At 56.3% G+C, this 12,723-nt stretch overlaps 1 protein-coding gene across 3 annotated transcripts in view; it reads right to left on the bottom strand.

Moving 5' to 3' along the window:
- The window catches only part of PRPF6 (pre-mRNA processing factor 6), a 53,059-nt gene continuing 40,336 nt past the window's right edge, over positions 1–12,723 (bottom strand). The window contains exons 13-22 of one of the 3 annotated variants that reach the window (XR_002524584.2): positions 11,283–11,404; positions 8,798–8,936; positions 7,393–7,512; positions 6,246–6,422; positions 5,688–5,821; positions 4,909–5,000; positions 3,760–3,874; positions 3,306–3,406; positions 1,060–1,186; positions 1–274 (exon numbers count right to left, since the gene is read on the bottom strand). Coding sequence is in view for 2 of the 3 variants with exons in the window: in XM_003904465.3 (XP_003904514.1) it covers positions 122–274; positions 1,060–1,186; positions 3,760–3,874; positions 4,909–5,000; positions 5,688–5,821; positions 6,246–6,422; positions 7,393–7,512; positions 8,798–8,936; positions 11,283–11,404 (1,179 nt within the window). In the remaining variant the exon portion in view is untranslated. Of the gene's footprint in view, positions 275–1,059; positions 1,187–1,637; positions 3,192–3,305; positions 3,407–3,759; positions 3,875–4,908; positions 5,001–5,687; positions 5,822–6,245; positions 6,423–7,392; positions 7,513–8,797; positions 8,937–11,282; positions 11,405–12,723 lie in introns of those variants that run through there. The other 2 variants (XM_003904465.3, XM_021944196.2) reach the window with 2 other exon arrangements.

Raw genomic sequence — 12,723 nt, forward strand, 5'->3', positions numbered from 1 at the left:
TCTGACACGAGACATAAAAACTTTTAATGAAGGAGGACACGGCTCAGGGCCCTTCCACAGGCCCTCCCACGTGCGGCCCAGCCCTGCCCCACGGAGACCGGCCACAGCGAGCGACCGTCGGTCAGAAGGCGTTCCTGATGCGGCCGGCCACCAGCCTAAGGATGTCGCCGATCTTCTTCTGCCAGTTGGCGATGTCCTTGGACACGGCGCACCACAGCTCCCCGTGCCGCGGCTCTGCGCTCTCGCAGCGCTTCCGCACCTCCTCCTGCTGCTCCTGGGGGACCACAGGGCACTTCAGGCAGGGGTCCTTCCACGCTACTCCCCAGACCTCGCCTGCTTCTCGCCTGCCCCCATGCAGACCTGGCTCTGGCAGGACCAACCCCAACTGGCGGGCGAGGGGCGCAGGCCCTGCACCAGAAGGCAAGGTCTTTCAGGCGTGTTCCTCAAAGGAGCCTGAGGAGCACGGACCCCCCGGCCTCAGCGCACAGATGAGGAGCTGAGCCAGGCTCCCCATGTCTGTGCCTCACACAAGTGCTCACATCTGCCTTCTCCAAACAAGGAGTTAGGGTTCCTGTGGGCTGGCAACACTTTCCAGGGAAGACCAGGACAGCCTGACCGCCTCCAGCACAGCTCTGACAACGCTTGGCTCTGGGGGGCAGGTGGGAGCAGAGGGGCTGCTGTCCAGGCTCTCCTAGAAAGCCATACCCAGGCTCAGGCCCAAGAAAAAGGCCAACTCCATTCCCATTCCTCAAGTGAGCCCAGGCCCCAGCCAGCAAGTAACTCATTAAAATACGCCAGCAGACAGGCCACTCTGAGGGACAGGGCACCTCAATTCCAGGGTGTGGAGCTGTGAGGCTATAAGCAGAAAACGGATGTGGAGGCAGAGACTGCCTTGTGGGGGGGGCGTCGAGGATGCTGTGCCCCACCCACCCGGTCCATCCTCCCAACACTGGAGAGAGTCATGTGGGCCGTGGCCACCTCCTAGAGCCCCCGGGGCTGGCGGAACTCCCCACCACAGTCCCGGAAGGCACTGAGTGGCGGTCTGCTGAGGGGCCTCACCTCAGTGCCATGCTGCAGCTCAAACTTGTAGAAGAAGGCCCAGGCATCCCCCAGGTCCGAGTCAATCTTCACAGTGCGGTGGAACCACTCCCTGGCCTTGGTGATCTTCCGCTGACTCCAAAACAGCCTGTTCCGGAAGAAGGACGGGAACCAGAGTGAGTGGCTGCAGGACAGTGTTCTGGGGCAGGGGAAGGGCTCCAGGGCCATCAGCTTCATCCCTGACCCGCAGCCCTGGAGCTCCCCGCAAGAAGGCCCAAGGAGCAGGGCCTGGGCTGATCTGGAAATTACCCCAGATCATTAACTTGAAGTCGTCCTTCACAGGTCTAACCAAATCGTTTTTTTTTTTTTTGAGACGCAGTCTTGCTCTGTCGCCCAGGCTAGCGTGCAGTGGTGCGCTCTCTGCTCACCGCAACCTCTGCCTCCTGGGTTCAAGTGATTCTCCTGCCTCAGCCTCCTGAGTAGCTGGGATTACAGGTGTGCGCCACCATGCCCGGCTAATTTTTGTATTTTTAGTAGAGATGGGGTTTCACTGTGTTGGTCAGGCTGGTCTCAAACTCCTGACCTCGTGATCCACCTGCCTCAGCCTCCCAGTGCTGGGATTATAGGCGTGAGCCACCGTGCCTGGCCCAAATTGTTTCTTTAAAAATTCACACGCAGGGAAAGACCTTCCAACTCCATAAAATTAGGGTCAAATACAAGGAGATGAAACTAAACCTGACACAAAATTAAACTACAACTTTGATGAGGAAAAGTTACACAGTTTCAGCTCCTCACTGAGACACCTGATCGCAGCAACCCCAGTGAACACTGAGAAGATGGACTTCGGGCAGCACCAGGGCCTGGGCCTGCGGCCCACAGCCCTCAGGCCACAGGATTGATACCACCGTGCCTGCCAGACACATGGACACCTGAAACCAGGTCTGAAGAGGTCCACGCTGGACTATCAGAGGCCAGGTTGGGGGTGTGCATGGCACCCCCCCAAACTGCTGGAGAAAGGATGGCGGGCACTGCTGCTGGGCACGCCGGCAGGCCTGGGACTCTGCGTTGCTGCCACCCTTCCCACCCTCTCCTCGGGGTCACCTCCCCCTAGAGCCAGAGGCACTGCAGTCAAGAGACACCACGAGGAACCCCTCCACTCCAGGCAGCTGTTTGGGTTCGTCTCAGTTGCCAAACGGAATAATTTCACACTCTGATAACCTGATTGTTTTTTAAGCCTTGTGGTATTCTTAATTGCCCAGTGTTAGATAAACTGTGATTTAAGGAGCACAAACCCAGATAGCAGGCACACAAAACACTGGCTTGGGAATAGCAAGGAGTGACTTATTTACTTTAGCAAAGCCTTTTATAAGGTTTTATGGCTGCACTATCAGAGTGTCACCCAGAAGTCACTCTGGGAGGTGGACGCACAGGGCAGGACCAAGGGAGCACCAGGCAGACACAAGCCTCCCTGTGAGGAGCCTCTCTCATCGGTCGGGGGCCCACGGGCAGGGGAGAGGAGGTGCCCCTACAGGCAGGCCTACGAGGGCAGCACCCAGACCTCTGGAGACCAAGCACCACTGCCACCCAGTGCTGGGGAGAAGGGATGGAGAGAATCAAGAGCCGGCACTAGGAAGGCTGTTGTCTCTGCATGACCCATGGCAGGGCAGGTGGAGGGGAAGCCGGGCACGTAAGGTGAGGCCCCTCGCCGCTGGGGTCAGACACACCACCTCCGCCAGGTGAGCCCATGTCCTGAGCTGCAGCCTCAGGAGTCCAGGGTTCTTCTAAGAACTCCCTTCACCCCTACATGGTCACTTCCCAGCCTCCTGATGCACACTCAGGCCCAGCTCCTTCTCAGACTGTCATCCTCTTTCTAGAAGGAAACAGAGACCCTGTGGGTTGGAGATGGCCCCGAGCTCCCTGCTGTGCCCCACACGTGGCAGGCCTTTGCCCACATGTGCCTAGAATCTGCACGCTCTGCCCCACGGCTCCAAGCAGCTGCCTGCGAGGTTCCAGAGTCATGTCCCCAGCGCGTCTCTGACCCAGCGGCCAGCACACCCGAGTGTGAATCACATGGTGTGAGGTCACTCACGGATCTCTGCCTCCCCTTCACACCACGTCTTCTGAGACAGCCTCCAGCAGTCATCGTGGCACCCCTGGGCACACAAATTAGGCTCCAGTCTCCAGCTCTGGATTATTTACAGGCCACAGAGCTGCAAGTGATTTCTTGCCCCAACATAAAGCCTCTTGTCCAAAGGGGCTTCGCTTACCACTTAAAATTCTGTGTGAACCAACATCAGCAAATCTATCCTGTAACCCAGGCCTGTGTAGGTGTAAACTAAAAAATTGCAGAGACGAAGAGAGCAGCCTCCTAGAAGAAGCCGGAACAGAGGAAGGGCTGAACCACACCCAGGGGATCCCTGGGGAGGGAGGGAGGGAGAGAGAAACAGAAAAAAGAGAGAGAGAGAGAGAGAGAGAGACTGGCTGTCCCTCCCCAGGGCTTTGGGACAGAAGCCCAGGTGATGCTGCAGCACCCTCAGGTTTGTCTCTGCCGGGAGAGGCGCCTGCCCCAGACCACAGCAGGAGTGACAGCAGCCAAGGATCGGGGGAGCCCACCCTGCCGCCAGGCATCTTTACAATGACCAGGGAGAGGCAGACAGACTCTGGAAAAAGAGCCCATGAGGACCCCGAGGGTCAGCAATCCTGTGGGGACGCCTCACTCACTTGGCCACGGCCAGGAGCACATGAGGGTCATGCTCACACTTCTTCAGGGCATCCACGCTCTTGGTCCTCCTCTGGGGCCTCGCCTCGAGGAAGATGGCCTCAGACCACAGGATACCTGCAATTCAGAAACAAAGAACGAAGATCTGCACTCCAGCCTCTGGTTCCGGAAAGGTGCCCACAGAGATTCTAACCCAGGACGTCCTCAGATGGTGACGGGGCCTCCCACACACTGCTTGCAGAACTTGTGCAAGAACCACGAAGGATGAGTGCTCTGGCCCACCCAAAACCATGGCAGCCCCGAGGGCACAGACAGGACACTCTGCAGAGTTTCACTCTGTCGTTCAGGCTGGAGTGCAATGGCGCGATCTTGGCTCACTGCAACCTCCCACTCCCAGGCTCAAGCAATTCTCCTGCCTCAGTCTCCCAAGTAGCTGGAATTACAGGCGTGCGCCACCACGCCCAGCTCATTTGTGTATTGTAGTAGAGACGGGGTTTCACCATGTTGGCCAGGCTGGTCTCAAACTCCTGACCTCAGGTGATCCACCCGCCTCGGCCTCCCAAAGTGCTGGGATGACAGGCGTGAGCCACCGCTCCTGACGGATTTATTTGTTTTTTGAGACAGGGTTTCACTCCTGTGGTCCAGGCTGGAGGGCAGTGGTGTGATCTCGGCTCACTGCACCCTCTGTTTCCCAGGTTCAAGTGATTCTCGTGCCTCAGTCTCCCAAGTAGCTGGGATCACAGGCACGTGCCACTGTGCCTGGCTACTTTCTGTATTTTTTAAAGAGACGGGGTTTCACTATGTCACCCAGGCTGGTCTCAAGCGACGGACTCCTGGACTCAAGCGATCCTCCGGCCTCAGCCTCCCAAAATGCTGAGATAACAGGCGTGAGCCACCACACCTGGCCAATTTCTTTTAAATTTTAAAAGAAAAAGAAATGATAACACTTCAGAACATGAAATCAAATTCTCCCATTTTGAGGCCAGGAATTTCATTAAAATGTCTTAATGGCCAAGTATAGCTGAAACTTTTGACTGAAATGATTCACACAAACAAAACATTTTAATAAAGTCTGTCGGAAGCCTAAGTCCCCACTCCCTGAGGAAGCACCAGCCCTGTTGAGTCTGGGAAGCCAGAAAGCACCCCCTTACCAGAGTTAGGGCACTCCTGCAGCGCCTTGGCCATGAGCGTATTTGCGATGTTCTTCAGCCCTGCACGGTACTCCAGCCGCACCGACTCCAGCCTGAGGAGACAGGCCCCGGGAGGTCCCACAGCCATCTACCAACGGCGCATGTTCTGGTAGCTTCCGGGAAGCCTTGTCTGAAAAGGCTCCCCACCCAGTCACAGCAGCAAGAACTCCATTCCCTGCACGGCACAGCTCACCCACCACAGAAGCAAGGCGCTGCCGCCCACATCCCTGCCAGCCCCACTGGCAACCGCCCCAAGGGCGACACCTCAGAAACTGACGCTGCCCAGACGCAGGTGAAGGCACCAGCCAGACCAGCCTGGGAGAGCCAGGGCCGCACAAGGCCCCCAGGAGCTGCCTGTCCGTCACCCTGAGCTGGATGCAGCGCCTCCATGAACAGCCTGCACCTCGCAGACTCCTACGCCACCTCCTCTGTGGAGTCAGCTCTCCGGGGTCCATCCCTCCCTCGTCCCAGCCATCGTTAACCCCTCCCTCTCCCAGGCACCCTCCATCAGAACACAAACTAAACTGCATCAAACCATCTGCAGGCCTGTCCCAGTACCTAAGCCGAACCCTCCCAAGGCAGGGACCGTGATTTTTCATGGCCAGCACCTACTGCCTCGCAAGCCCCCGAGCCTGGAAACACTGCACAAATCACTCCACACAAGCAGCTGGGTGAGGACGGCCCACCTGATGGGTAAGCTGTGCCAAGAGCCCAGGCTGCCCCCACTCATCAGGACTCACCACAGCCCAGGGTTCTTTGGGTTCTTCAGACGAGACTTTTCCAAAATGGCCCGGGCTCGAGTTAGCTGCCCAACCTTCTCCTCCAGCCGAGAGAGCAAAAGCCACAGGGGTGTGGAGTGGGGACACTTCTTCAACTGCAGCCGACAAGTGAGAGAGCAGCTCAGGTGGTGTCTATGAAGAACTGGGACACAGCCATGCCAGCTGCTCACTGCAGTGGGCGAGCCAGCACCTCAGGGCTGCCTGTGTCCCACTCTGCATTTGTGGGTTTACGAATGTGCGGTGGTGCTGTGGACCTGTGCACACAGGTCTGTACATACCAGCCTTTACTTCAGGTGTGCCACACTCTGCACTTCTGAGAGCAGCGTGTGCAGCTTCATACAAGGCAAAGCACAGAACTCAGTGAGGGGACCGGGGTGTGGGTCCTGAGCCCACAGCTCCCTCGCTGTAACCCCCAGCCCTCCACATCTCCTCAGAGGTGAAGGGCAATGGCCCTGCACCAGGGGGCTCAGTTCTGTGAATGCCGGGCCAGCTGCAGCCCGAGGGTGCAGGCAGACATACCCCCTGGTTATAGGCTTCCCGCGCGTTCTCCATCATCTCCTTCTGTTCCTCGATCTGCCCCTTCATCATCCACAGCTTGGGGAAGTCCTCATAGTGCCGCAGGGCCTCCTCGCACAGATCCTGGGCTGCCCTGATGTTGTCTTGCACCCACTCCAGCTTCACAGACTTCATGAACACCTGTGGGGCAGACATGCACCGTCAGCAGGGCATCAGCTCCAGGGCACGTGCTTCGTGTTACGCTCGTCCTCGACACTGTTACCTGCAGCACTGTGGGTACTTTTGTAAGCTTTTCATAGCCTGTTTGTGTACACAAAAGGTGGGGATAAATATATGAGTATGTTTTTGTTTTGTTTTTTTGAGATAGAGTCTTGCTCTGTCACCCAGGCTGGAGTGCAGTGGCGCGATCTCGGCTCACTGCAAGCTCTGCCTCCCAGGTTCAAGTAATTCTCCTGCCTCAGCCTCCCCGAGTAGCTGGGACTACAGGCACACGCTACCACACCTGGCTAATTTTGTATTTTTAGTAGAGACGGGGTTTCACCATGTTGGTCAGGCTGGTGTTGAACTCCTGACCTCGTGATCTACCCTCCTCGGCCTCCCAAAGTGCTGGGATTGCAGGTGTGAGCCACCGCGCCCGGCCGCATGCAGGTTTTTTTGTTGTTGTTGTTGTTGAGTTTCCCTCTTGCTGCCCAGGCTGGAGTGTAGTGGCGTAATCTCAGCTCATGGCAACCTCCGCCCCCAGGTTCAAGCAATTCTCCTGCCTCAGCCTCCTGAGTAGCTGAGATTATAGGCATGTGCCACCATGTCCAGCTAATTTGTATTTTTAGTAGAGACAGGGTTTCTCCATGTTGGTCAGGCTGGTCTCAAACTCCCACCCTCAGGTAATCCATCCGCCCTGGCCTCCCAAAGAGATGGGATTACAGATGTGAGAGCCACCACGCCCGGCCACACGGATGTTTTAAAGTCACATCACAAAGATGAGTGTGCTGTGTGCTGAGATTATAGACGTGAGCCACCATGCCCGGCCATATGAATGTGCTCTGGTCTCGTTTGCCTGCTGTCATCTCACATCACCACTCAAGCCAGGTGTGGGGTCCACGTGTGCACACCACGCACCCCGGATGGCCCAGCCCTGCCTGCCACTGCGTACCCGGGCGGTGGGGGCGCTGCTCCGCGCCTTGGCCAGCAGCCTCCGGGCCCGCTCGTACTCATCATTCTCGGACTCCAGCTTCACGGCCGCCAGCCAGATCTCCTCACTGTTGGGGTTGGCCTGGAGGGCAAGTACAGCAGCGTCAAGAGGGGTCAGAACACAGGGACCAGCGCCTGATCACACTTAATCAAAAGCAGGCAGGCAGGAACCGAGCCAGGCCTTGTTCTGCTGCAGGATTAGTCTGGCCCAAGCCCTTCCCAGGGAGGAGATGACAGAGCAGACTCCAGTGCAAGAATCCGGACTCACCTGGAAACACACAGGTCCATGTTCACTCTAGTACAGCGCGGACAGCGAGGAGGCTGCCAAAGCACTGAGCAATAATGGGGGTGGGAGCAGGGCCATCTTATCCAGGATCCATCCACACCCTCTCAAAGCCCCTGAATGGGTCACTCACACCCTATAGAGACCCACCACACCCAACCTCGCTCTCTGCCCTGAGCCTGATGAAAGGAAGCCAGCTGTTCTGTCCTCATGAGCCCACATGGGCAGGAGAGAGGACTCCCAGAGTGCCACTGACATGTGGAGAAGGCGTCCACAGGCCGAGGAGGCTCACACAGCCCAGAGCCCAGTGGACACGAAGGCTCTGCCCTCAGAGCCTCCCCAGGGCTGGTGCCCAGGGCTGTCTGAACGTGTCCTAATCAGCACAGCCGCTCACTGACCATGCAAGACGACCACATCACAGACCTGAAAAGCAGCCCAAAACGATGGGCAAGGAAAGCCGCCTGACGGGCAGCAGAGAGCGGGCAGGCGGAGGGGACGCTGCAGGCACCCACAGGAGTGATGCCATCTCAAACAGGCAGCTGAGAGCGGAAGGTAAAACCCAGGCCAGGCCCCTCTCATGATGTTTGCTCAAGGAAGGGCACGCTCTATGACATTAGCCTGCGCTGCAGTAACTGACATTTATACAGCATTCTACAGTTTATTAAAAAGTATGTCATGAAGTATTAGGATGCTATATGTGAAAATAAAGACAAGTACTTAAAAAAACACACACACACCTCATGACAACCAGGCACCCTCAGACAACCCGGCTCAGCGAGGCTGTCTGAATGCGTCCACTCACGTAAGGGCACCCTCAGCCCATGTCACCCCATGCTCTACACTCTGAAACATTTACCCGTGGTCACACGGCGTCGGGGGCCAAGAGGTACGTATCTGCCAGGTGGCTGCTTTCCTGCTCTCAGGCCCCTTCACGGCCCCTGCTCCCGAGGAGCAGCCCCTGGACTCCAGTGCACCCAGCCACAGCACGTGCCACGTTGTATGTGGGAGATGTTCAGGCCCCAGTCAGCACCCAGGTCAGCTCCTGTGTGCACAGGCCCCTCACCGCACAGGCGACCTCACCCACCTGGAAGGCCAGAGCCAGGATGCTCCTTGCTGCGGGCACATCCCCTGCCAGCCACTTGGACTTGGCGCCCATGAGCCAGAGCACCTCCGCTTTGGGGCAGTGGGCCACAGCCCTCTGTAGGAGGGCTTCCAGGGACTCCCTGCAAGATAGAGGCCACGGTCACCCGAGTCAGGGCCATCAACCAGACACACGTCACACTCAGCCACGGCGTGGGTGCGCCAGAAAGACAGTTGCTGCTCCAAAGTTCGATGCTGTAAATGATTGACCAGATTTTACGATGGGGAGAGTGTGGGGAAATCTTTCCTCTCCATAAAGGTTCTAAAACCAACTACTGAAGAGGGTTCTACAAAGCAATGCATTGTTTAAATAGCAGAGCTGGAGAGAGGACTTCACAAGAGAGCCTTTTACAGCCATGTGTCCTGGAGGTAGCAATAACTTCAGTCTGTGACAGGGGAGGCCTTTTCATCTTGAATCACAGAGGACAAGCGCACCCCGGACCCACTGATAAAGATTATGATCCCAGGCTGACTCTTCCGGCATCCAAAAGAATTATCTTATAGGAAGAAAGTGATTTTAGGTCACTATTGAGCAAAACTGCCAGCCTTGGGCATCAGGTCTGACGCCCCTGGACTCTCCTGTGGCCCACCACCCTCAGTCACATCATCTTGCACCAATGACCCCTTTGGGCCTCAGTAAGTGCAACAGCAAGACAAAGTGAGCACATGATCACACTGTGTGGGGCAAGGGCACGGCAAAGCAACTGTGCTCTCCAGAGGACCAGCTCCCCAGCACTACGGCCTCGCCTCATCCCTGCAAGCTCATCCCTGTGAGCGTGCACTGGGGAGAAGGCAGGGCAGCAGGAGGGCACTGCCCGCTGTGCCCAGGGGTCAAAGGCAGCAGTTCATATTCAGGTCACGGGCCGAGAGATCTCAGTCTACACCTGGCCCTGCCCTGTTCTTCACTCAGACTGCCCCAGGTGACCTTCTACAGGGGACACCATGAGAGCCATTTCAAAACATCACCAAAGGAGATCACTCCAAAACACCAGACCAGTGGGCGGACATGCGGAGCAGCCAGGGCTTCAGGAGGACACATGCAGAGACACCCTGAAGAGGCTGAGATTAAACCACACCAGAGAAGGAAAGACAATGGCTCAACATTCTCAGCTGTAGACCTAGTGAAACCAGCAGGGCCTGTCCTCACCTGGCACAGGGAGCGTCACCCGAGGACCTGGGAGAGGACGGACAGAGGGTGTGTGGGGACACGAGCCCAATGCCCTTGAGAACTACCCATTTAAAACAATAAACTGCAACGCCAAATATAACCAGCATTTACAGCCAATAGAGCAGACCTGAAAAATGTTTTCAATTAAAGAGTACAGTTAAAGAAAATTGTCAAGGACCTCCTCTGAGCACAAAAACCAGTCAAAACCCAAAGCCAGCTCCGCTTAAATGGAAAACATGCCTGCCTGAGCCCAGATGCTGCCCCACCCACCGCTGCAGCCAATGCTCAGCCATGGGCCATGCAGGCTCCAGCCTCAAGTCTACACCCAGGCCACTCCTCAGGCTACAGGCCCAGGCATATGTACGTGTGTAAGCACACACACTTCGCAGGATGGGCCCCCTGGGGTTCCTTAGTTTCTCAACTAGAAAACAGTAACAATCGGCCGGGCGCGGTGGCTCACGCCTGCAATCCCAGCACTTTGGGAGGCTGAGGCGGGCGGATCACGAGGTCAGGAGATCGAGACCATCCTGGCTAACACGGTGAAACCCTGTCTCTACTAAAAATACAAAAAATTAGCCGGGTGTGGTGGCGGGCACCTGTAGTCCCAGCTACTCGGGAGGCTGAGGCGGGAGAATGGCATGAACCCGGGAGGCGGAGCCTGCAGTGAGCCGAGACTGCGCCACTGCACTCTAGCCTGGGTGACAGAGCGAGACTCCATCTCCAAAAAAAAAAAAAAAAAGGAAACAGTAACAATCCTGTCCCAGAAGGGACTATAAAGATGGATCCAGCCGGGCGCAGTGGCTCACGCCTGTAATCCCAGTACTTTGGGAGGCTGAGGCGGGTGGATCACGAGGTCATGAGATCGAGACCATCCTGGCTAACAGGGTGAAACCCCATCTCTTCTTAAAAAATACAAAGAAATTAGCCAGGCGTGATGGCGGGCGCCTGCAGTCCCAGCTACTAGGGAGGCTGAGGCAAGGGAATGGCGTGAACCCGGGAGGCGGAGCTTGCAGTGAGCCAAGATCGCACCACTGCACTCCAGCCTGGGCGACAAAGTGAGACTCTGTCTCAAAAAAAAAAAAAAAGATGGATCCAGTTGCAAAGTCCCAAGTGCCATAAAATCCTTGATCACGACCAGAGGGCCAGACCTCAAATGGGCACAAGACTGGATGAGCAGAGATGAGAGGTTTACATTCAGGGCTACACAAATGGAACTGGAGGTTTCATTAGCACCCTGGGGCAGGCGGGTCCCACGACTTACCGAGTGCCATGGTTCTTCTCGAAGTACGCGGCACGCAGCCACACACTCTTCTTGCTGGGAAACACCTGCAGGGCGTAGGCGTAGATGGCTCGTGCACACTCCAGGGCATTGTGGGCTACACACTAGAGCAGAGAGACAAACATGAGAATGGGAAGCCCAGCGCTGGCCACAGAGCAAGTGGCCTGATGCCCTCCCCAGCCTCATACGATTCTCAATGATGACATCTGCTAGAAGGTGTACCATGGTGTTTTATCTAATTAGAACCACAATCCAGGCCAGGTGCCGTGGCTCACGCCTGTAATCCCAGCACTTTTGGAGGCCGAGGTAGGCGGATCATCTGAAGTCGGGAGTTCGAGATCAGTCTGATCTACATGGTGAAACCCCATCTCTACTAAAAATACAAAAATTAGCCGGACGTGGTGGCATGCACCTGTAATCCCAGCAATTCGGCAGTCTTGAGGCAGGAGATTCGCTTGAACCCGGAAGGCAAAGGTTGCAGTGAGCCGAGATCACACCACTGCACTCCAGCCTAGGTGAGAGTGACACTCTGTCCCACCACCAGAAAAAAAGTAGAACCACAATCCAGGACTGGGAAACCACACTTCTGGGCACAGAAAACACTGTAGTTCTTACTCCAGCATTACAAGCACTTTGAAAAACAGCTGTCTTACTCCAGTGTATGTGAAAGAGACAAACCTGAGGATGAGGACAAGAACACTGAAAAAGGAGCACATGGGTTTGCCTGCTGGTTTCTTGGCCAGCGAGAGGCGCATGATTAACTAGCTGCAGGTGATGGAGGTGTGCACACACACGCATACACAGGGCTGTGGCCGAGGCATATGTACGTGTGCACCCACACTCACGCATGGGACTGTGGCTGAGGCATATGCATGTGTGCACGCACACACACAGGGCTGTGGCCGAGGCATATATACATGTGCACCCACACACATGCACGGGGCTGTGGCCAAGGCATATGTACGTGTGCACGCACAGAGACGCGCACACACACACACACACACACACAGGGCTGTGGCCGAAGCATATGCATGCGTGCATGCACACACACGCACAGGACTGTGGCTGAGGCATATGCACATATGCCACGCATACACGCACACACGGGGCTGTGGCCCAGGCATATGTACGTGTGCACGCACAGAGACGCGCGCGCACACACACACACACAGGGCTGTGGCTGAAGCATATGCATGCGTGCACGCACACACACGCACAGGACTGTGGCTGAGGCATATGCACATATGCCACGCATACACGCACACACGGGGCTGTGGCCCAGGCATATGTACGTGTGTATGCACACACATGCACACACGGGGCTGTGGCCCAGGCATATGTACGTGTGCACGCACACACACGTGTTGTAACTGCAGATCGAACATATATATATATATATTTTAAATCAGGTGTAGTAGCCAGG

The sequence above is a fragment of the Papio anubis genome, chromosome 16 (assembly GCF_008728515.1).
Source record: "Papio anubis isolate 15944 chromosome 16, Panubis1.0, whole genome shotgun sequence".
NCBI lineage: Eukaryota > Metazoa > Chordata > Mammalia > Primates > Cercopithecidae > Papio > Papio anubis.